The sequence below is a fragment of the Puntigrus tetrazona genome, chromosome 21 (genome assembly GCF_018831695.1).
Source record: "Puntigrus tetrazona isolate hp1 chromosome 21, ASM1883169v1, whole genome shotgun sequence".
Taxonomy (NCBI): domain Eukaryota; kingdom Metazoa; phylum Chordata; class Actinopteri; order Cypriniformes; family Cyprinidae; genus Puntigrus; species Puntigrus tetrazona.
This window is the reverse complement of record NC_056719.1, coordinates 6,695,388-6,721,255: the sequence shown is the minus strand read 5'-3', so window position 1 is coordinate 6,721,255 and position 25,868 is coordinate 6,695,388. Positions and strand designations below refer to the sequence as shown.

The window sequence follows — 25,868 nt, the reverse complement described above, 5'->3', positions numbered from 1 at the left end:
TTCAACTTGTACTTAAAATTCAATTTGTTTGTGTAAACATACGTTCTAAAATAGATTCTGACTTATTGAATCATTTTCCATATTTCAATGTAATAAAACCAGTTACTTTATTTAAAAGGGGTTTTTGATTATCTACTAAAACAGTTTTACAATAGCATTCAGCATCAGGACATGTGAATATATAATAAAAGCACTATTTATTTACAATATTATTTTATTGCTAATTCCATGAACAAAAAAAATATATATAGAGAAATGTAAGCATATTTAAAATGTAAGTAAAAAGGCATCTTTTTAAAATTTAAATCTCTATTTAAACATGCATTAAAAATAGATGCTATATCCATAACTGTATGGAGTATTAACATAAAAGCGATATCCTTGTTTATGAATAGGGGTTTATTTCAGTGAGACATTCTCTTATCATCAAACGCTACAATTAAAATAAAACATTTGAGTGTTATTAGCGAAAATAAGAGAAGCATAGAAGACATTTGTTCATTAGTTTGTTTTTCTTTATTCTGTGGCAAATAATCATGTACAACATGAAGGCAACTTGCTCGCAGCTAGTCATTATGATTTCGTAACTAGGCTGTTTTGGGTATTTCTTTCCTACTATGGAAGTCAATGGTGACCTAAAACAGCCTGGTAACAAAGTTTCTGCAAAATATCTTCCTTCGTGTTCGGAAGAACAAAGAATTCATACAGACTTGGAACTACTCAAAGCTGAGTAAATGACAGAATGTTCATGTTTGGGTGAACTATTCCTTTAAGGTAAGTTTAATCACGTTTTACAATTAAGGACTCCACCTATATAATTTTTGTTCATTTTATATCATAGATGAAAATCTGTTAATAGGATCAAATGTAATTAATTGTACTCTAAAACTGAACCTACTTTTTTACTTTCTCCTTCATCTCTACCTCGGTTTTGTTCTTCTCTTTTCATTACATGTCTTTTGCCCTACCACCTCCTTCAGACTTTCAGGCAGAGCTCCAGACACCCCAGAGCAGCAGTAGAGTCATGACATAGATGAACATAAGTAGCAGGTACACACAGAAGAGGAGCTTGTCCACTTTCAGGCACAGTTCCACCCAGTAAGACTGTGAGCTGCCCTCATTGTCCTCCTCCTGAAGGTACAGTCTGAGAGACACCACCTCCTCCAGGATCTTCTCCAGAGGAGAGTCATTGTTTGAGACTTCTGTCAGGGAGAACAGGTCTGGCTCTGGAGAGAGATCAAACTCGTAGCCTGAATCAAAGAGAGAATGCAATTAATATTTGTTTGTGGTGGCCGAGACTGACCAGGAAGAGAAGAAATTGTTGAATAAAGCAGTTATTTTTGTATTCTTTGCGCATAAAAAGCATTCTCGTAGCTTTAGAAAATTATGCTTGAACCACTAATGTCATTTAGACTATTTTAACAATTTTCTTACTACCTTTCAGGGCCTTAAATATGTTAGTTGCATTGCTGTCTATGCAGGGTCAGAAAGCTCATCAAACATTTGTGTACGGGTTTGGAACAACATGAGCATAAGTATTTAATGACAGAATTAAAATTTTTGGGTGAACTATTCCTTTAAACTGAATGGGTGCCGTCAGAATGAGAGACCAAACCACTGATAAGAACATTACAATAATGCACAAGTTATACACGAATGAGCAGTTTAGACTCTTATTCTGATGGCGCCCATTCTCTGCTGAGAGGATCTACTGAATCCAGTGAATGATCAATCAGAATAATTACTAAGAACTGTGTAATAATTAATGATATTATGAAATTAACTTTTTAAAAATATCTATGTTTGGCATTTTCGCCTTTTTTATTACGATAGACAGATTAGAGCTGCCAGGAAGTGAAGTGGGAGAGAGAGGGTTAAAGATTACATCTAAATGTTTTAATATATGCAGAAATCAACAAATGAATTGACATAAAAACATAATTTCAAATTATAGAACCCTGCTGTATATACAGGTAATATTATCTCTCCTACCTCCAGACTGCTCCATATCATCCAGTGTTTTCATTGATGTGAAAGCACTCTCAATAAAGCTCTGATCCATTGAGCCGTATTTGTCTAGTAAACAAGCAGACACGGACATCTCCTTGACTTCCTTCTCACTGTAATGCAAAAGCTTCACTACAAAAATGGACATGGCCAAACTCAGCAGTAGCAGTGCCATGCAGACAGCGAAGAAGGCCCCTGTGGCAAAAAGAGCAGACATTATTGTCATTGAGGTGAGGCTGCTGTCCATCAAGAGTGTTGTTAATAGGTGAACGTTGTAATTAGGAAGAGCTCTTGCTGTACTATACCAATGAGGGGTGTCTTAATAGCGGTAGCAGGGATTTCATCCATCAGATTGACTCTGATTACAGTGTAGCCCAAGAGAATGCTGGTCTTGAACGTGATGCGAGTGCCACTGTTCGGAGGCAGATAGAAGCTGGTGACATCCACCACCATGAAGAAGATGCTGGGGATGAGGAGACTTACCACGTACAGCAGGGGGCGCCTGCGGATCAGCACCTACACGGAGAGACAAAAAGGCTGGAACGCTCTCTCTCTGGGTGATATTTATTCCATTACTTGCCCTCAGAGTAATGTGCTCACGGAGCAGTCTGAGTTGGCTGTGTCTAAAGGGGAATTACATAACAAGCTTAAGCCTTCTCCCCATTTCCTGGATTTGCTAAATCAGTCCAATTTCTCATTCTAGAGCTGAAATTGTTTTCCCACACCTCAGCTCCCCCTGAGAACCCAGACTTGATTCTCGAGCGTCCTGATCAACCTCTCTGCCACGGAGCTATTTCCTCTCGATGCCCCTCATCTGGATCAGGACCATCCATTTCACTTTCCTTATTTAAGGCTGCTTAAGCTTCCACAGTACAACAAAGAGCAATTTCATACCGACTTAAACATGTTCCCCACCCGTTTGGCCAATGAGTAAAAACACAAATATGGATCCCTAAATGGCTTCGGCAATGAGCCGCAGAGCAAAGGTAATCAAAGTACACAGCCGTTTCCATGGTGTGCGCATCTTAGTGGAACAGGGTGGATTGCCCACGAGCTTTGAGCTATTGGCCCATTCCTCCCACTGAACACGACGCTCATTGATCAAATGCCAGAAAGACAGTCTCATTATCATCATCCTTTCTGTGTGTTGTCTGCAGCTAAGCCTCATCTATTAGCTTTAGTGCGAGTCCACTAACAGCCCTGCAAAGGTTGGAGAAGGGTTGTGACACATGTCAGACTAACGTCAATACTCTAGCATGTCTGGCCTTACGCGACTAATGTCTCAGTCAGGCTCCAAAATGAACATTCACCAGACTCCAACAGCAAGTCAAATTTGGCTGTGGTGAGTAAATAAAAATATATATAACTATATTTATTTATTTTACAATTAAAATAAAATTATATTTAATTTAAAATACATATATATATATATATATATATATATATATATATATATATATATATATATATATATATATATATATATATATATATATATATGTGTATATATATATCTAAATAATAGAAAATACTTTTTTATTAAATTGCATTTGATTTTGTGATCCCTGCAGAGGATAAACTGTTTGAAGAATAGATGGCTGGATTACAATTGATTTAATTGATAAGCATCTAAGTAAAACAGAATTGAAAAAGAAAAAATGTAGGGCAGAGACTTGTTTAATTTGGATGGAGATCTCACTGTGAGCTTGTAGTCGAATGTAAGAAAGGGACAGGGTTTTAACCAATCGAAATGTTTGGGGAAAGCTTTAACTATTTTAGCAGAGACAAGCCTATTTTTTCAAAGAAAGGTCACATTAAAGGCCAGTTATATAAAGTTTAATATAAATATGTCCAACTGTTTTTGCTAAAGTGTAATATAAATATGTCCAACGTCTTCCGTATACAGTCATATAAGGTGATATAAACTATACAGAAAATATCTGCGATTATATCATTGCAAAAGGCAAATGATAATATCACCCACCTAAATGTGACAGTAAGACAAAGATATGAAATTTGGTTTGACAAATTGTGTGTCACATTTTTGAAACGCACTATACAGATAAGACTGAAATTGAAAACTGGAAATGTAAAGCTGCCGGTGAAGGTCATTTGTACAGATTGAATAAGTTCAGTATTAATTCTCACATTAAACTGAATCTGCGCGTAGTCTCTGTCCTCTAGATTCAGTGTCCAGTAGTGAGAAGGGACAGACAGCAGCTCCCATTCACCATCGTTCATGAACTCTCTGGTATCATTGGCGATTTCCTCGGCGGGCCTCCACAGAGCTAAATCCACTTCATTCACTGCCACAGAAACACATCAGCGGTTCACTGCGTTATTGTTCAATTAAGTGTTTACGTCGGGAGGAGCTTATTTAAAATATGTCAGCTTTTAAAAGAATGATCAAAAACACGCTGTAATCACAGCAACTCTCATTATACGGAGGCCAGCTTGTGTACAAAGCACACGCTGTGTACGAGTGAGTAATTTACCTGAGTGGAGCCAGCTGCGAAAGGTCAGAGTGCAGTTCTGCTTGTCAAAGGGAAAGGCATAAATCTCCAGGTGACAGGCTGAGACCACCTGGATGGGTTTGTAGTTTTTTACTGTTCCTGAGCAGTTGACATAAACATATGGGATGACTGGGGATTTGCCGACATCGACGCTGGAGAGAGAGAGAGAGAGAGAGAGAGGAAGACGTATGATGCAATGAGAGTATAACTCGACAAAATTCATTTCCAGAACACAAAAGGAGCTTGTGATGCAGGCTGGAGAGATACATCTATCAAGTACACACAATTCACTTATGATGACATCAGGCACCCAGATGGCATCCGAGGACAGAGATATTTCAGTGATTCCGTCAAACTCTTCGGGATCCCAAACAAGAAACTCATCGTTCCATATCTGAAACATTAGAGTAATGCGGTTTACTGTTACCACCTGGCTCGTCCCATGAGAAAGATTCTGATCGCTCAAATATCAGATTCCATGCATTTCAAAATCGGATTATTGTGTATGTGTTTCTTTGCTGGATCTGTCTGGTGAAGATAAGATTAAATGTGTTTTATGAAACCTGCTCTTTCATTGCATTCTTCTTTTAAAGGAATACAGAGTGATGTGTAACATTGATTTATTCATATACTGGTCTATTGATAAAATGGGAAGTAAATATTCAGGTAACAGCCAAAAAAACAATAGGTTTGCTTTCAAGAGGTTACGGCGCAAAAGCATTTGAAAAACAGCTACCACAACCTGAATCAGACTAGTCTGAATAAACTATGCCATATGCAATAACACTGCTGTGTATTTATTCATTAACTGTTACCACTAATTAGAAATATTAATTGATACCAACCTGGCGATACCAAATGCTGGTGGTCACTTTCTGAGTCTGTCCGTCCTGTGAAAAGATGTGCAAATTGACTTTATTTTACTGACGTGAAAATACACTTTAATAACTGTGCGATGTTGTTTTTTAGTTAACATTCCTGTGCAGTGCATATAAAAAGCATGCAAATGAATACAAAAGTAATACAAGTAATCTCTCTAAAGGTTGAAATGCACTCACCACATCTAGAACAGATTGAATTATAAGGTCAATGTAAACTTTAGTTGGTTTGGTCCAGTTCTGCACAGGCCGGACTCCACAGTTATATTTGCGAAGCAGTAACCTGGTGAGTTGGTTCAGAGCAGATCTCTTGGGTTTCTCTGGGACTAACTCAGCCTGTGGAATAACTGTACAGGAATGTTAATCAGCGTAGATCTTGCTTGACTTGAATTATCAGTCCAGTCTGGCAGCACGTCGAATCCATTCACATTTGTTCCATGATAAAATTCACAGTAAATGTCATTCACAGATAGGATAGGAGGTGTCTTAAAATGTTTCAATTTTTTTTTTAATATTAAATGTTAATGCAAACAGCGTTACAAGTTATGCAACATACATAACTGAACGATTGTTTAAAAATTGCAATACAATCAAGAAAAAAACCACTGGACTTACCTGACAGTAACAAAGATAACAAAAGGACTGCATCCATCCTGACAATTAAGAAGAAAACTGCAAACAGATTCAAGTCGGTTTTTACTGCCTTTGTTCCAGCTTTTAAATTTTAACCCTATCACAAAGTGTGTTTTATTCCAGAGCAATGCTATGGAGCATCAGAACGGTCGTTGTACACATGACTGCAACAAATGCACAGCAGCAACTTGCTCACCACTCTAGCAAATTGATTTTCCATTATGACGGTAAGAAGATCTGGGTTTAGTGAATAGGATGTGTACTCTGACTGCTCAATTCATGGACCCTAAGCATAGTAAACTAGAACATAATGGGCTATAAAACATACATAATCATAATTATACAATTATGAGTTATCAGTAAAATCACCATAAAATACATATTTTATTTATTTTTATTTATATATTGAGCAGGAAGTTCTAATATTGCTTTTCAGAATGAGATTAAAACAAACAAACAAATCAAAACAAACGTGTCTGTATTTTAAGGTCATTGTAATGTATTTTAAATGGTGCAGTGTGATATATTGTGGTATAAAGCTACCATGAAGAATATTATTCATAATATTGGTCCTAAAAATGTGGTGTTATTTATTATTATTTGTTTGTTTACATACCCTAACTAAAGTAACAATATTTCTAGGCTACAAGTTAAGTCACTGTCTTTAAGTAAAAATTAAGCTTCATAAACTAAACGAAGCCTCATAAACCGTGAGATGTCTTTCAAAACGTGTAAGCTGTCAGTTTATTTAGTGACTAAACGCTGTTTTGTTGTTGTTGTTGTTTTTTACACCATAGCACCACTTTTGAAGTCTACATAAAATCGTTTAATGTCTATATATTTTTTTTAGCAAGCCAAAATTATTTTAGTTAAGTCATTACCTCTGTCTAAGTGTGAGTACAGCGTTAGTCAGTTTCTTTTGACGTTTCTTGACTGTTTACCAAGCGCGCGCACGATGTTTCCCAGCTCGCGCACGATGTTTCTCCGCGCGCGCTTGAGTATGTGTGTGTGTGTGTGTGTTTGTGTTTGTGTGTGCGAGGGGGCATATGGAGTAGGTCACACTCTGAAGTCAGGGCGAAGCAATCTGGAGAACTATTTTACTAAAAAGCCATTGCCATGAGAGTTGAACAGGATTTTGAACATGGAGAAACGCCTGAAAACTCGGTGAGTGTGTTGTGTTTTAAAGAAAATATATTCAAACTAAAAAGGGAGACACGGTGGTTGTTCATGAGATCTAGACACAGCAATGGCTGTCATATTTTTATTTGCTTAACAGTTAGTAGATGTTGTAGGTTATATTTGAGCGAACTCGCAATGTGTAACAAATATGTTTATAAAATCCCTAACATATACTGTAGGAATTTGGAACGCATCCATTAAACCCCGTGGAACCCTTTCTCATTCAAAAATAATTTGTGCAGTAATGACAAGCATTACACAAAATTCTGAATCACGTGTAGCATCCAATATCTACTTTATGCACTTATTTTTTTAGATCCTATTTATGACTGTTTTGTAATTATGATACAAAACTATTGTGGGAATCTTGTACAGACTGAGATTCTCTTCTGAAAGGTTTTACATGTTTCAGTTAGTATTTTTCCTTTAAACTATGTTCGCTTAAAATTTCTTCTAAGCTAAGTGTTTACCTACTCAATGCTACTTTCTGAATGAAATTAGTGAATTTCCATGTGTTTGCTTGTGTCACTTGAGCTCAGCTATGATAAACACAAGCTCTATCTGTGTCGAAGGCCCAAAATAGAGCTCTGAGTGCCGCTCACAGGCCTCCAGCTCACCATATATGTCTTCTGCTCCCAGCCTAGGGTGTCTGGCTGCCTCCACAGCCATGCTGACATTCCCACCTGCTGTCAGAAAGTCTTTATATAGTTCTGTTGCTCCTGCATCTATTATCTGGGCCACAGTCTTTTTTTATGTTTACATGCCACATGCTAATGCCTATTTTCAGACGTACTGTACTTGAAAAAATCAAATCAGATGTGGATTTAATAGAAGATATAGACATTTTCATGCCCAGGGCTTTCATAACTGTTGATCGGGCCAGCTATAGACTCCTCCAACCCACGCTCATTTGACACCTGAGTCAGAAATGCGGTTATGCCGGGTGATAAATCCAAGTGCAAATTGCGTCTCATATCATATTCTTGTTTTGATCAGTTCACACCTGCTCTTTTTTTTCTGGAACGGATCCTGTTATTGAGTGGTTAATTGCTCAAGTGGGTCTTGTTATCACAAACAGAAGTATCCTCAATATGCCTGTGGCAAAGCATTTGAATTTTTGATCCACAGAAATTAAAAAACAGCATGTTTGCTTGTCTTTTCAGAGCCAAATGCTGCTTAACCAGCTCAAAGAGATTACTGGCATTCAGGATCTGCAGGTTCTCCAGAGCGCCCTGAACGTATGTTTAGTGCAGCAGCACTCATCCATGTGTTTATAACACGAGCAGCAGATGTAATGATACTGACATGGCTATAAATAGAAAATAAGCCTGACAAATGTTTGTAAATATGGAAATCATACCATGTGTTTCCCTTACGTTCAACGGTGATGGTTGGGTAACCTAGATGTGGTACTAAAATGCAGCATGTGCTAAAACAAAACATTTTTGTGTATTTCAGTAGTGATGACTAATTGTGAGAAATTGTGTTAATCCAGGCAAGTCAAGGTGATATCAGCCATGCCATCGGGCTACTGACCACCCAGCCCCCAGAAGAGGAACACATGCCCGAAGAACCAGCTAAAGCCAATAATGAGAGGGACAACTCCAACACAGAGAATGGTGGGCTTATACAACACTATTAATATCAAATGACGTTCATGCCACCACATTTTGCAAAGGTTCAATTACTTATATAGCAGTGTGACAGATAATGCCATGACGTTTATTTTATGCTCACGTGGTGTGGACTTGTTCTTAGGTGCTGCTAAAGATGATCTGCAGACCGCCATTGAGCTTAGTCTTCAGGAGTCCCAGCAAGCCGAAGCAGAGCAGAGAGAGCTGCACAGGTTCTTTACCAATTTAGGGGCAAATTGAACATTTTTACCACTTTCCTTCACAACTCGTTGACTACTACAAATGTACAAGTCATCTGCTTTTGGCACGAGAAATAATTGCATGTGCCAAAAGTACATTGCTGTTCCACATGATATTATTACCCTTTGTCAGCAAGGACACATCAAATAAAACATTAAATACACAGAAAACCGAGGCAATAGCTGCCGAAAATTCTGCTTTGCCATCACACGAATAAATTACATTGTAGCTTACTATAATAGAAACTAACTGTAATGTTTTTTCAGAATAATAATGTTTTTGCTATATTTAGTCAACGGCAAATAAATGAGTCCTCTTTCAGAAGCATAAAAATAATCTTTCTGACCCCAAAGACTGAAAGTTGTAATGAAAAGAACAATATCTTATGACTATATTATAAAACTTCTAAGATAATTGTTGCAGTGCTTAGGGCCGATTTGTGTATGACAAATTATATGAATGCAGTCTCAAATAAGAGCACACCTTAAAATAATATTATTACTTTTATACTCTTTAATGTTAATGAATGGTTTTTGCTGTTCCGTAATATAATTTTTAACTGTAAGAAACTGTATAGCATAGTAAAGTACAGTAAGTGTCTGAAATAAATTAAACTGTCTTTACTAATATACACTAATCAGATGACAAGTCAAAACATTCCTCAGCATGCCATGTTACAATTAATTTCAGTGTTACCGTTGCTTCCAAAATCATTTCTGTTAACACCAGATGGTTATCACCAGAACAGGGTAATTTTTGAAAACCTTTGAACCTTTTAACACCCTTTTCTCTGGCAGACAAAGTGAATTTTATTAACCGTATGCTAAGCAAGTGCCATCACTCTGAACTAAGTGTGAATGAAACAGTTCGGAGTGTTACAATTGCCCTTTTCTCCCGTTACAGCAGTTTTGTGTGAATTTGGGAATCATGGGCAGCTGTAAATATCAGACTCTGATCTTGCTGTCTTACCTACTCCTATTGTTACTCTAGGGCTCTTGAGGTTAGTGCAGAAGAGAATGCGGCCCGCATGAAAAGAAAGAGGTGCGAGGGGTCTGGAGAGAGCTGCAGCCCCGCTGACTGGATCCGGCTGGAGGACTGTCCTGTGGGCATCCGTAATGTGGGAAATACCTGCTGGTTCAGCGCCGTCATTCAGGTGCGTGGAGCTTTTGATCACAAAGGTTTTGCCATTTTGGTAAACTGAATCTTTAGAATGAGTTGCATCATGAAAATACGTGTAATTGTAAATGTTGAACTTTTTAATTTTACAGAATAATTTAACGGATTTATTAGGCAATCCAACTGTAATACAAAAGGACTGCAGTAATGGTTCTCTTCTAAACTGTTACATCATCTGGCCATAGTATAAATTAAATTTGCGGTGTTGCTAATGACTGGAGAATAGAGAAGATCAGGTGGAGTGTGTCTGTTTTTTTTCTGTTCCTGACTGCAGAAGCGTCTCAGAGCTGTAATTGTATTATACCCATTTCAGACTGAATTTAGCGAGGCTTCTCCGATGTCTGTGTTGAAATATAAACCATCGCTGATATTGATAGATGTCTGAGCTAATTAAATAGAGCATTGTTTTGATGATAAAGAGAGGCATGAACTCGTGAAGTGAGTTTATGGCTCACAGATAAGCAACAAAATGTTTTTTTCATTCCCAATGCAGCTTAACAATGTCATTTGAAAGTAATCCCAGCACAGAATAAATAGCTCTAGTTTAAAAGCATCACTGCCAAGTTTTCAATTGAGGTTTTTAAATAAATATTTAAAATACAAAATTTACCAAATTGACAAATACATGTGGTTTTTTAAACTTTCCATTCATCAAAGAATCCAAAAAAAAAGCAGCACACCTGATCTCAGCATTGATATTGTTTTTTGAGCAAATCATCAGGAAAATGTTTATTATTTCTGATTGGTCACGTGATACTGGTGATTTACCTTTGCCATCTTAGAATTAAATCAAATTGTAAAATGCATTAAAATAGTTCAAAAGTTATTTGCAATAGTATTTCATAGTGTTACTGTTTTTACCTGTATTTTTGTTTTTTAATTGGTGAACATAAGAGTTTTCTTTCAAAAACATAAAATCTCATTATTTGAAAACACTTTTTGCATCTGTAAAGTAGAATTATATATATATTTTTTATTTTATAATTTTATCTTTTTTGTGCATGCACCAAAATGAGCACACATTGTTGTTTCCTGCTATTGCAAATCTGCTGTGCATATATTCTTGTTAGCTTCTTAAATTGTGAATTGTATCACATCTATTACCCAAAAGACACTGAACATAAAATACGTTAAACTTGGTACAAGAAACAGAATAAGTCTAATACTCAACAAGACATGTGTCAACCCAGACCGTGTCTATAAAACTGGTCGAATAGCGAGACTGTAATTGTTCATCCCCTAATGCATTCAAGAAGAGGGCAAATTGGACTAAAAAACAAAATTGTCTTGTGTTTAGTCTCTGTTCCATCTGCCGGTGTTCCGTAGACTGGTGCTCAATTACTGCCTGTCTGAGCGTGTGCTGGAGAAATGCAAGAGTCATTCAGTGAGTAATCTGCCAGAAGAGCATCACTATCGTTTAGTCTTTGAGTACTATTGAATGTCATTTATATATGTTGAGTTTTCAGCATATGTTAATTTTTTTTAACAATTCCTCCGAATTAAAATAAAATATCTTTAAGCCAATATTGCTCAGTATATATGTGAAATATTCCACTATGCGCTGACTGGATTTCTGTTGCAGGAGAAAAGAAACATTGCCTTCATGCAGGAGTTGCGTTGTCTCTTTGCTTTGATGGTGGGCTCAAACCGTAGGTTTGTAGACCCCTCTGCAGCAGTCGAGCTTCTCAGGGATGCATTTAGAACCAGTGAGGCACAACAGGTACATCATTTGAATAATATGATTCACAGCTGTTCTGTAGGGGGCTAATTTTAAAATGAAGCAGTTGCAAATGACAGGCTAATAAAAGGTATCTTGAAATGTTTGCCAATCGCAGTACTTTATCAAGCTACGTTAGAGCTTCTTCTAAACAGACATGTGTTGTATTCTTGGAAAACGGTGTTTATTTTAAGCTTGCTTATTCTAGGATGTCAGTGAATTCACGCACAAATTGCTTGACTGGCTCGAGGATGCTTTCCAGCTGGCTGCAAATGGAAAGTAAGTTCATAAAATTTAATTATAAATAATAATAGCTTTCGATGGAGTGAGCATGACTTAATTGTGATGCTTTAAATGTTAAATGGCTCGGTTAAATGTAAAAAATGACTAATGTTAACAAAGTGAATGTATAATATAATGTAATGCAAAAAATCTATAATACAAAATAATAATTTAATTTGGTATTTGATAACAGCGATATAACTCCAAGAAACACATTTGAAGCTATTCTTCATGAACTTTTAAAATGAGCTTTACTTACTGTGATGTGAATCATTTTTTATGGGTGGAAAACTTTTAAAAATCTTCTCCAGCACATAAATCCACCACAGGGTGCATCATGCCAGAAAGTGATTTTAAAATGTATTTAAAAAGATAGTGTGACTAAAACAAAGCTTTTTAATGGTTTATTTATAATAATTTTATTGCCGTCTTATATGCATCATGTGCTTGCAACATGAAGAAGAAAATGTGTTTGTTACCCCAAGGCAACATCTTGCTGTGGAGGGTTAATTAATAAATGGTAATGAGTGTAGCATTTGTTAAAGAATCGTGAATAATTACCCTATGGTATATTTGGTTGCTAATGTACTTGCCAGGCTTTTTCCTTTTCCCCAAAATTACAATATGGCAGCTGTTATTTTCAGTAACCCAGAGGATAAACAAAACAACCCCATGGTCCAGCTGTTTTATGGCACATTTGTGGCTGAGAGACTTCATGAAGGTAAGAGAAGGATATTTCTTCTGTAATTATTCTGTTCATCACAGGCCTTGATGATAGTTGTGTAATTGTGTGCAGGAAAGATTGTGTCCAACATTGAACAATTTGGACAATACCCTCTCCAAGTGAATGGCTTTAATAATTTAGATGAATGTTTGGAGGGTGCCATGGTTGAAGGAGAGATTGAGTCACTTCATTCAGATCAGACAATGTCCTCTGGCCAAGAGGTGAGTTTTTCTACTTTAACTACAACTGTTATTATTCTGATGTTTACATTGCATTCACATTTATACATTTGAAAGACCGTTTTATCCTAAGAGAGTTTGCATTCAAGGTACTCAATGTATTACTCTTTTTTGCCTTGGGAATCAAACCCTTTGTTCTCGGCGTTTCTTGTGCCATTGAAGGCTCAAAGATATCAAATTATTAAAATGAAAACAGAAGAAGGATATTACTGTGAATCATGCACATGCTCTTGTAAATTATTATGTGGTTTTTCATTGTTTGCAGAGGTGGTTCTCTAAGCTGCCACCAGTTTTGACCTTTGAGCTGTCCAGATTTGAGTTCAATCAGTCTTTAGGGCGCCCTGAAAAATACACAAAAACTGGAGTTTCCCAAGTGATCTATATGGACAGGTGAGAAATATCATTACTACAGCTTGTATTTATTTATTTATTTTGAATATTTATCTATTCGTGTATTTACTTTATTAGTTTTTTTATTATGTGTATTTTTGTATTAATATATTTATATATTGATATATTTGAGGTTTTTGTTTACATTATATATGTATGTGTAATGTGTATATTTATTTTGTACACACACATGCAGTATATGTTTTGAAAATATATACATTTATACATGAATTTATTCATATTCTTTTATTTTTATTTTATATATAAATGTATTTAATATAAAAATAAATATACATGCATGTGTTTACGTATATATTATGTAAACAAAAACTTTTATTTTGGATGCGATTAATCATTTGACAGCACTAATAAAAATGTATAATTTATCTTATATATACACACACACACACACACACACACACATATATATATATATAAATATATAAAAAATGGCAAGTTAATGGCAATCTACTTTTTCTGTGACCAGATACCTCCACAAAAATGTTGATCAGACTCATGGTAGGAGAGGAGAAGTTAAGAGACTCAAGGACCAGTTAACAGTTCTACAGCAGAAACTTGAGGGGTACGTTTAAAAGCCAAACAGTGGCTAAATCCTTCACTAAATCATCACTGCAAGCCATGTTTTCAAATTGTTATTTGTGGTTTGTTTTTACATACTAAAACTTTGATTTTGTTTTTTTAAAGATACAAAAACTATGGCTCAGGGCCAACCAAATACCCCCTGGCAGATATGCTGCAGTATGTGCTGGAGTTTGCCACCACGAAACCCACAAACGTGTCTCCAGCCTCAGTACCAACAAACCCTACCGCGCACACAGAACCCAGCTCAGGTGACAGCAGGCAAGGCCCTTTTTCCTGCGTTCGTCAGCTGTGTGACAAACTGTGCCTGTTGTTTGTTTTCCCTTCCTTCTATATGTTTAATTTCTTGCTGTAGTCAAACAGAACCAGACGATGCAGGCTCATCAGATGGCTCGGGCTGCCCTCAGACAGCCACACAGAGAACTCCCATACACAAGCCTTTTACTCAGTGCAGACCCCCCATGGAGGTGCCGCTGCAACCAGCCCCCCACAGCGTGACCGAGGAGGAGCTGTACTTCGTCAGGAGCTGCTTACAGCGCTGGAGAGCAGAAGTGGAGAACACGATAAACGGTAGATCTTCGCTGAGTGAGCCTTGGATCAGTGTTTTTAAAATGAACACATAAACAAATCCTAGTGACTGTAATGTGTTATAGGTGCACTCAAGATGCAAAAAACTGTTCTAAAAGATAATGCAGTGTAATTAAGAATGTGCCACTTTGCCTCCTATGTAGAAAGCAATATGTTATATGTGCAGCGTCAAAATGCATTTCATTAGCAAGGAATTGATTAAATTGATCAAAACTGACAGTAAAGACTTCATAAAGATTTCGTAATCTTACAAAAGGTTTCCATTTCAAATAAATGCTGTTTATTCATCAAAGAATCCTAAAAAAAAGTCCCAATTTCCACAGCACAGCTGTTTCAACACTGATAATAATAAGAATAATAATATACTTCACGAGCAACAAATCAGCCTACTAGAATGATTATAGAAGGATCATGTGACTCAGGAGACTGCAGTAATGGCTGATGAAAATTTAGTTAATTTGATATATTACATTCAGAAATATATTAAAATAGAAAACTGCCATTTTGAATAGTAGTAATATTCCACAATATTATTAAAAACAGTATTACTACTACTGTTCCTACTACTGTAGTTAATAGTGGAATACACATACTTTGAGAATATATATATATTTTTTTTATCTTCTTAGTATTGGAAGCCCTTAATAGAAATGCTTTAAATTTACTGACGATTTTACCAAGAATTGCTCACTGTGTTTATTTACATTTTGAGTGTAGAATTGGGCTACTGTAATGCTCTTTCCGCAGGATGTTTTTCATGTCTGTGGGTTGAAGCGACCCCAGTAACGTTATATTTAGCCCATGGAAGGCAACTTTAATCAGGGGAACCCCACCAAAAAACATGTACTTTGCTGTACATCAAAACGTGTTTTACCGGGAATCCTCCTTACTTAAATGCAATTGGGCGGGTTTTGCTGAGAAAACCTGGCAACCCTGTATGCTTTCATAACTTTTTTGCCTCCTGTATTGAAATCAATTGTGAGTCAAATCTTCTGTGCACTCTGCATGCTGAGCGCTATTTGTTTGACATGCAGAGCTCTTGTTGCCACAGAAGACAGCTGTCTATGTAGGCAGCAGGCAGCTAGGCAGCTCGGTAGGTTTCGAGCCGTAATGTGCATTTTAATTTTTCTGTCCTGAAGGCCATCGTTATTCACAAGCAGTTATCCTAATGCGTTTGTGACTGTATCAGGATCCTGGCCTCAGGCGTAGCGTATTGATCTGTGTTCCCTCTCTGTGTGCAGAGCTGAAAGCCAGCATTGACAAGGTCAGCCAGGCCCTGGAGGGCATGTACTCAGATAACAGTCTGTGTCAGGTAAAGTCTATATCCTGAACACTCATTGGTACTTTTATATTGACTGAGCCCTTTCAAGAAATTTGCATGACACCTCAATGTACCCTGACTTTTTATTTGATGCTTCCAGGTGCCCTATAGGCTACACGCTGTGCTCGTCCATGAAGGACAGGCCTCCGCTGGCCATTACTGGGCGTACATCTATGATCATGCTAATAAACGCTGGCTGAAGTACAACGATGTAATGGTGACAGAGTCGACCTGGGAGGAGCTGGTTCGAGACTCGTACGGTGGCATGACCAACGCCAGCGCCTACTGCCTCATGTACATCAACGACAAGCTGCCATACCTCATAGCAGGTACTTTCCCCATGGGCTTCTCACATTACGCATCTGCACTTAGATTTTGCTGAAGGAGCCAAGCACATCACACACTTGATTTAAGGCTTTGGCTCTAGCTCTTGATTTCTTTCAGAAATTAATGCTAATAGATTTGCTGGCAGACTTTATTATTTTGGGGGGTATATGAGAGTCCCTGCCAAGCTGTGAACATCAAATACTCTTAATGCTTTTTACTATCTAATGCTTTTTATTTTGAATATCTTTTTTAGTATTTTCTATAAAAGAAAATTACTATGAATATTTAGTGGAAATAAATACAGTAGGGGTGGACGTTTAATGCATTATGTAAATGTTTTTTTATATTAAAATGCAATAAAAAGTGTCTGTCAAACGAAATGACATTGCAAGCTAACTTGCCTTTTGTTTTTTGGAATAAATTACTTGTAATGCAGTTTTAGGGATCTATAAAATCAGTTTTATTTTTTCCAAAATGTATTTAGTTTTTTTGTTTTCTAGACTGTTTTAATGGTTGAATTTTATTGTATTCATCAAAAAGTAATAAAAAAATGTCTAATTAAATAATAAAATTTACAATATTAACAGCAATCTAGTAAAGGTTTAACAAAATTAATAATGTATTATATATTATTTATACAGAAAATTCTATTTCTATGAAGGGATTCCTATTCAGTGGCGTCACTGAAATATTAGGGACCTACGGTTTATCATAGCTTATTATATTAGCTTTGTATTGGATTGTTATTTTGAAACACTAAATGTAACAGCAGAAGACAGGAAAAGAGTGAAAATAAAGGGAAGTCAACATGTAATAAACGTTGACATTAAAGTTGCTGTATGTAGAATTTTGACTCTACTAAAGCATAAAAATACTATAATATGTTTGTAGATACTTGAGAAACATGCCAAGTTTACATACTTGTTTATCTGAAAAACAATGCTACAGTCAATTGATATTAACCAGAATTTTGCCTTTTGTTTTGTTTTGGTGAAACACGCCCACCGCCAGTTTACCCAATCGTGTTTCAGAACCCGGGTTGCCAGCTGGCGGAAAAACACACGTATTTCTTTTCATTTATGGAGGCTGACAAATGAAAAGGGTCTGAGCGGGTTCTTTTTATTTAAAAAAAAAAAAATCACATTTAGTATACAAATTGAGATTTACAATAAAATCTCAATAAATAGGAAATAAATCAAATATTCTCAAATTTCTGAGAATGAAGCAGAACTGCCATATAAACTTCTGGCTGTTTGCACACACTTCATTTGTGAAATGTTTTAATTTTATTGAGAAAACATGGAGATTTAAAAGACACAATGTCACTTTTTGAGAATGACTGGCTGGTTTTATGAGCTAAATGAACAAGACTCCATTAACTAGCCACTCTGGGTGTCAAGTATCTGGCCTGCAGTTCCATAACAGCACCTTTTTTACCTCAGAAAGCCTTAGTTTGACAGATAAAATTGCAGTGCAGTAATTATTTGGGATATTTGGGTTGTCAGTCACTTAGGTAAAATTTTGGCCTTTGTAATGCTTTTCCTATCTGCTAAAATAATGTAATCTCATTGAGCATGACTTTTTTCATGTTTATTAATGACAGAAGACACGGACGATGAGACGGGGCAAGTTCTGAAAGGAATGGACTCCCTCCCGTCTATCCTGAGGCGTTATGTTCGGGAGGATAACCGCTGGTTCCAGCAGGAACTGAGAGAATGGGAAGAGCAGTTCTGCCAAGGCCAACGTGAAGAAGCGCAAGTTCAAACCAACACCGAGAAACCCGTCCCGGAAGAGCCACAGAACCCAGAGCAGGAGCCAAACCCAGAAACAGCCCAAGAACAAACAAATGAAGTGTCTGAAGAACCACCCACAGATACAGCACCAGCACCGGCCCAGGACAGTGAAGGTCAGAATCTTTTTCTTGGGGTCAGATGTTGTCCATGTATTCATTGCAGGTATATTTTCAAGGTGCTTTCCCCTTCCCAGAGCCCATGGCCAATTCAGCAGCTCTCAAGCCGATATCATCAGAACCCAGTGAGAATGTGGAAGAGGGAGGTGAGGAGCGTATCACCAGCAGCCAGACACATGGCCCGCCAGATGAAGAGAAGCCAGATCAGAGTCAGGTGAGTGTTAAAGCGTTATTTGAGACGTGCAGAAAGTAGGTCACATATACAGCACTGGAGGCTTCACGTGCAGTACATATGGGTCACCGTTGTCTTCCTCAACGTAAACTGCAACAGCGTACCATCACACAAAAACACACAACACTAATTTAACAAAAACAATAAGATGACATTTTAACTAAATGTAAGATAAATGTGAATAACCTATTCAAATTAAACAGAATCAGGAGCTTTTATCATTTGTCAATAAATTGTAATGTGACTCATGTGACATTCATTTTTACAAATAATTATAAAAACAAAATAAATTTATACTGTACATGTTTTGTTAAATATAATATACAGTGTCACCATAAAATAATACATTTTAATATGTGATAACATTTTAACTAAATGTAAGTTAAGCTAAATATGTCTAAAACTACTTAAAGTAAATATAATCAGGAGCTTTTATCATTTGTCAATAAATTATGTCTCCTGACATTAATTTTTACAAATGTTTACAACTAATGTTAACTAATCACCTTATTATAAAGTTTTACCAATAATTTTAATAAACAACTTATATTTATATTGTTCGTCTTGTTTAATATAATATACAATTTATACCATAAAATAAATAGTAGTTCTTACTTTTACGTTACAAAACATATTTTAGATGTAAAACATACTTCAAAAGTTACATGTGCCATATTAAATCTAAAATATGTTTTCATTTTAACTGTATATCTGTAATGTAAACTGTATAATGCATACGGACCTTTTACATGATTATTTAGTGTATATAGTATGCATAGAGATTTTTTTCATTACAATTCTGAACATGTTTAGTGTATTTTTTTTTTTTTTTTAAATATAAAAAAGATGTTTGTGTGTATTTTTGCAACTATGTATGGGAATATGGTAGAAATGATTACAACGATTCACATTAGTGGCTGAATCACTACAAACTTGTTTGCTTGTGCTTGCTTAATGTTTAATGTTTTATCTGTTGCGTTGTGATTTTTTTGTGTTGTGCAAAAGCTCTGGTATTTAGTAAGAGGATACGTTTTGGAAAGGAATATGCGGATAAGGTTCATCGGACAACTGAGAGCCATCCAACATTCCTCAGTCTTTCTGGTTCAAGTTTAATGTGGGGTTGCTGGGGACAGTGTGTCAGAGAAGAGCTTTAAATAGAACCTGAGCTCTGTGTTTCCTGCGTTCACCATCAAGATCAACTGGATTCCTACCTTTCCGCAGTCATTAAATGATTGTGGAGGACATTTTCCTGATGCTTCAATCAACAGGCAATTGTTAAGTACCACGAGTTTGTGCTTTCTGGTCTTTAGGGAGCGTAATCTTGGATACTATTGACTTAGTATATAGTGTTTCTATCAAGCAGGTTCCTTCTGTACTTACTACACAGGATTTATATATCTGCTGTTCCTTTCTTTGACTCATTGATTTTATTGGTGCTCCTGATTTATGACTGTGCTGTCACTACATGATCTAGTTGCTAGGGCTTGTCATAAATAGTAGCAATAGGACCTCTTGTGGTTAGTATCTCATATTGCATCCAAGGATATTTAAGCAAAATAAGGCAGTTAAAAATACGTAAAGAATGTCCTAAAAGATGCATGCAGTTGTACCACAAACATGAATGGTGAATCTGTTTAAAACGAAAATGTTGCAGCATAAGGACAACATCAGTGGTCAGATAAATTGGATGTTATTTGTCAAGCAGCAGTGTTACTGATACACTATTATTGTTTTTGTTAATATAGGGAATACATTTTTTTTATATATTCTGTTTTATTAAAAATTTTAGTTAACATTTTAGTCATATTGATGTTTCTTTATGTTATTTTTGTTAACTATGTTTGTATAGTTTTTATGTTAATTTAAATTTTTGGTTTATTTAGTTTTTGTTATTTTAGTACTGGAGCTTAAACTAAATTAAAAGAAAAACGTTGCCTTTTCAGCTGACTGGCTGAAATAAAATATTTTATTTATTAAGTTTTTGGTTTTTTATTTTATGATTATTTAAGTAGTGAAAAAATGTTTTAATAGTTTGTTTTATTTTCATTTATCGTAATGTAACCATCATACAAAAACACATAACGCTAATACATATAACATAATAATGTGATTGTTAAATGTAAGTTTTTAATAAATTGTATTGACTCAAATATGTGAAAAATATATGTATTTTTACAAATAATTTAAACAATATTTTAATAAACTATGCATATCCCTATAAACTATGTAAATGTAATATGCAAATTCATCATATTAATTAATAAATTCATACTCATCATACTTTTGCTTCATACTATTCACACTTTTTTTTTTATGCATAAAACATACTTCCAAAATGTGAAGTATATTACAATGAAATTCCATGTATTACATGTAATAAAATTTTACATACTAACTGGAAACTTTTTAATTGTTTCAATTTTAGTGTCAATAACTGTCAAGCACACAAAAAACCCCACAATCCTGTATACACAGAAAGTGGGCTGCACTATTTTCAAACATTCATCAAAGCATTAAAAGGAATAAATTATAAATTAAAAAGAAAATACATTTCTTATCCAACATAATAACTTTCACTGCTGGTTTCTTCAAAGACAGCCAAAACAGTCTTTTGATGGGTGAAAACTGCTATAACTCTAGTCAGATGATGCTCGGAGTTTTCCGCTGATTTATAAACCAATTAGAAATTTCAGAGGGATCCCATGGTGAATTAGACTTCCTGGTTTGCCTACAAATTGACGTTATGAGTGAACATCTCTAAAGACTATAATGAGTGGATCAGAAAATTGACAGTCATTCAACCCTCTATTTCTCTGTGTTTCTCAGCAGCCTGTGGTGGAGTCAGTTGCTACAGATAGATCTGAGTCAGAGGTGGAGGTGGAGGTGGAGGAGCAGCTCATCAGTGATGAAAGAGGACCAGTGGCAGAGCCGGAGGAGAACCAGGCCATGGCTGCGCCCAGCCAGCCTGAGAATGACGTGTCTGAAGTCGAGATACCCAACGTAGGCAAGATTCTGGTGCGCTCCGATGCCGATGGCTACAATGAAGAGGTAAAGCTTCCAAGAATTAGGCTGCTAGGCTACTGATACATTAATCTCGACAAGAAATGCATTTTTTTTTTTTTCTGTAATGATTAGATGATGCTAACACCAGCCATGCAGGGAGTCATTTTTGCAATTGCCAAGGCAAGACAGGTCTTTGACAAAGATGGACCTGAAGCAGGACTCATAAAGGTATACAACTTGAAAATACTCTGCAGCTGAACACACCTTTCTCATATATTCAGATAATAATTCACAAACTCACTCTGTTTATTTATTGGAAAATCTTTTGGATCAGGCATTTCATGAGGAATATTCCAGATTGTATGAGGTGTCCCAGGAAGAGACCACACCCCAGCAGGACCCTCGACTCCAGCATGTTCTGGTCTACTTTTTCCAAAACCAGGCACCTAACCGTGTCATTGAAAGGACGTTACTGGAGCAGTTTGCGGATCGCAATCTGAGTTTTGATGATCTGTGCGCAATTTCTTTAAATCAACTACTTCATATTTTGAGGGCTAATAGGTTGAGATTAAATAATTGGACTAATCTAAACTGGTATTTTCTTCCTTGTAGGGCTGTCAGTATCATGAGAGAGGCCAGATGTAAAATCCGCCTCATTAAACCAGAAGACATGGACATGGATGAGTACTTGGTAAAATCAAACATTATTTCTTCTCTTTTTCTCTTTAAATATATAATAAATTCTGTTGTTAATAAATGTTTTGTTAGTTAGATTTTTATACACTTTTCAGGGATGCATTAAATGTCACAATAAAGACATTTATAATGTTACGTTTTAAATCAACTTCATAGTATGCACTCTATTTTTCATCCAAGGAATGCAACCTTGATTAGAATAAGAGACTTTGAACTGTAGTGCATGTATTTAATCATTTGAAAAATTTTTCCCCTCTATTCCCAGCAATGGCATGATGACTACAGCATGTTCAAGACGGTGTTTGCATACCTGTTGACAGGTCTCGAGCAGTATCAGAACGGAAAGTATGTAGACTCAGGGACAAGAGCCATTGCCTTTACATTAAACTGGAGAGTTTGTACTACAACAATTACCTTTTTCATTGCAGGATAAGAGAAGCCCTGAATTATCTCGCACATGCACACCAGGACAACTCAGTCCTTCTTAGGAAAGGAGAGAAGAAAGGAGTGGAACAGTCACTTATAGCACTTTACAGAAGAAAGTGTTTGAAAGTATGTACACATTAATAATCAAGATTTTTGGTAACTCTTTAAAATAAGGTTCATTAGTTAACATGAACTAAGAATGAACAATACTACAGGATTTATTAATCGTAGTTAATGCTAATTTCAGCATTTACTAATGCAGTATTAAAATCACATTGTGTTTGTTTAATGCATTTAATGCACTGTGAACTTACATGAACTAACAATGAATGATTGTATTTTTATGAAAGATTAATACATAATGTAATAAATGTATTGTTCATTGTTCATTCATGTTAGTTAATGTCAACTAAATGACACCTTATTGTAAAGTGTCACTTTCTGTCCACCAAATGCAATTATTTGATCAAAAACAACAGTAATATTGTTACATATAATTATAATTAAAAATAAAAATTTTAATCTATTTTAAATTGTAATTTTTCCCTGTGATGGCAAAAACAGCCACACTCCAGTCTTCAGAAACCGCTCTATCATTATTTTTGTATATAGTTGCGGAATAAAATGAGTAATGAACAGTTGTGATGAATAATATTTAATAATGTTTTATAAAGTTTTTATTCATTGCATAACTGCTGTATTAAAGTATTGATTTCTCTCTTTTTTTGATGTTCCCAAAAATTGTAACTCTAGTATAGGTAGTTTTGTGAAGACATTCCTATATAGACATATAAATTTGTCACAAGCCTGTAGAGCAAAAGATTTTAGGCTCATGAAAAACCTGGACTGGTTCTATATATTTTATTCTTATCTAATATGAAACGTCTGCGTACACCCTGCAGGAGCTGAATGAGAACGCAGCCACGCTCTTTAAAAGCCAAGATGAAAATGACGTGGCAGAGGCCGTGACCATCATGAATGACTGCATTATCCCTTGCATGCACCTCATGGTCAGAGACAGCATCAGTCAAGAGGACTTGGACATCATAGAGCTGATCAGGAGTTGCTGGTGCTCCTACCTGGGGCAGGACATGGATGGTGTGCTATTTTCCCCCAGATTTCATATATAAAAAAATTACAAATGAATTCTTAGCTTAGTTTGTTGTTCACATTTTTGTTTTTCGTATGATCAGATTCTGTTCAGGAAAAGCTCAGCGAATTCCTGCCTAGAGTCCTGGACTGTTCTGCAGAAATGGTGGTCCTGAAGGAGCCCCAAAGTGAGGAACTCTCCCCATGATCTGTGCAGCCGCCTGACTGCCGTCATGGAGTCCATTCACAGCACCTCGGTCGTCACCGTGAAGTGAGGCAAGGAGAAAAGAAAAAATCAAGGCACAGTCACAAGGTCACCTGTCCTCTGCTTCAGGCTGAGCTGGATTTTATTTTCACTGCACAATGACGTTTTCTGTCACACTACGGTACACATATTCACTGTGTTCTGAATTCCTTTAAGGGAGATTGATTGGCTGCTTTCGGTCTTTGTAGGTGTTTGATCTCAGGAAAGATCAAATAGATGACATTTTCTAAAGCCAGGTTTGTTAGAGGACAGTGAAGGCAGAGTGAAAGCTTTTACCTTGTTCTTCTTTTCACGTGAGCAGCAGACAACGTGAAAATAGTCTTTTATAGAGATTTGCTGGAGCCACTTTATTTCAGTCTACACTTAGCTGAAGATCTTGTTTATTCTTTCTTTGTACAGTAAGGTTGTCTGATATTCCACTCCTTTGTTCTATCCCTTTTACCTTTCAATAAAAATTAGATTTCTCTGTTTTTCACCCTGTCCTGTGAGTTCTCCTTTTTTCTTTAGTATTTTCTCCCTATTTGTTCTCATCTTCTGTTTCTTCCTGTTTCTTCTCGTAATTATTCTAGAAGGATTTCCATTTATACAGTACTGCAGGTCCATTGATAATAACCAGTTATTATGTAAGAAACCACAGACTCGAACATTTATTAGTAAATCTATGTGAACTCTTATTTGTAGTTTCATCACATCATGGCTTCTGCAGTCATAACATATATATTCAGATGTGTATATTTAATATATCTTACAAAATATACAAATGTTGTAAAATACCGTTAATAAAGATTTTAAAATATTTTTATATTAACAAATTTTAGTAGCGTATATTTTATCATATTCCTCATATTTGCCATTATTTTTATTTATATATATATATGTGTATATGTATATGTGATTTAAATGTATGTTTCAAAGAAGTATAACTTTGTCAAGCAATAGTTTTTGCATTTAAATAATAGTTTTACCTTCCTCTCTTAAACTTATTTCAATAGGTTAAAAGATTTCAGAATGGCCTGTTAATAAAACACACACACAGAGACACACACATACAAAGAGCAGCTAATTGTATGAGTTTATAAGTATTATTTACAATGAAGTAGTATTATAGTACTGTTTTTCATTAATTAGACTTATTTAATTTCCAATAGCATTGTGCTCATTTCTAACAAGATATTAAAATGTTAAGTAATTCCATGAAAAATTAGACATTTTGAGACTGCAACTGCGTCAAATTACTATTATACTCATCAACAGAAATATCCCAATCTGCGTTTTGTCTTTCAATTTTTTTATTACTATTAAGTCAGACTGTGTTTTCCCATCTAAAACTGAAAATACTGTGTTAATAAACAGCACATGAGTGAAAACGTAAAGAATTCATGAACTGAGCTGTATATTTTTCATGAATCTGCATTAAATCTTCAGAAAAAAGCATCTTGTAAAATGCATCACCACAACGCTTCTTGCCTTCTCCTTCCTGGATTAATTTAGAGAATCAGACATAATCTTCTGAGTTTAATTAGAATTTGAACACAGCCATGATTGTATTGATACAACAAATGCTGCACTGCACAGCGGATTGTGGTCTTCTAAGGCAACATGGGAAGCTTATAAGAAAGATAAGATGCATTGGAGCCATCTTGTTAAGTTTCACAAACATGTCATTATACAGTCTTATCAGGATTACGCTCTTCTTTGCCCATACAAAACATGAAGAGGCTTTTTATATTAGACAACAAAAAATATAAAAGAAACCAATTAAATTCCTTAATAATAATATGCAAACATGGTTGCCAAAGA

General features: G+C 35.8%; 2 protein-coding genes across 2 annotated transcripts; one reads left to right on the top strand and one right to left on the bottom strand.

Moving 5' to 3' along the window:
• Positions 1 to 408: 408 nt before the first annotated feature.
• Positions 409 to 6,251, bottom strand: htr3b (5-hydroxytryptamine (serotonin) receptor 3B). Its single transcript, XM_043222211.1, has 9 exons — positions 6,228 to 6,251; positions 5,579 to 5,734; positions 5,366 to 5,410; positions 4,805 to 4,914; positions 4,503 to 4,672; positions 4,156 to 4,313; positions 2,313 to 2,523; positions 1,993 to 2,202; positions 409 to 1,250 (listed from the first exon to the last, which is right to left on the bottom strand). The coding sequence occupies exons 1-9, from the start codon at positions 6,249 to 6,251 to the stop codon at positions 985 to 987; spliced, it is 1,350 nt and encodes a 449-aa protein (XP_043078146.1). The 3' UTR covers positions 409 to 984.
• Positions 6,252 to 7,037: 786 nt separating this feature from the next.
• Positions 7,038 to 24,082, top strand: usp28 (ubiquitin specific peptidase 28). Its single transcript, XM_043221905.1, is given in 27 exon segments — positions 7,038 to 7,195; positions 8,374 to 8,448; positions 8,706 to 8,829; positions 8,969 to 9,056; positions 10,075 to 10,237; positions 11,558 to 11,644; positions 11,843 to 11,980; positions 12,186 to 12,256; positions 12,904 to 12,980; positions 13,056 to 13,204; positions 13,488 to 13,612; positions 14,100 to 14,195; positions 14,318 to 14,473; positions 14,568 to 14,782; positions 16,042 to 16,112; positions 16,222 to 16,450; positions 18,052 to 18,354; positions 18,435 to 18,571; positions 21,416 to 21,637; positions 21,725 to 21,820; positions 21,927 to 22,105; positions 22,205 to 22,283; positions 22,554 to 22,633; positions 22,717 to 22,840; positions 23,617 to 23,812; positions 23,908 to 23,983; positions 23,985 to 24,082. Coding segments are annotated over 27 exon segments (3,498 nt in total). The 5' UTR covers positions 7,038 to 7,147; the 3' UTR covers positions 24,079 to 24,082.
• Positions 24,083 to 25,868: the final 1,786 nt, after the last annotated feature.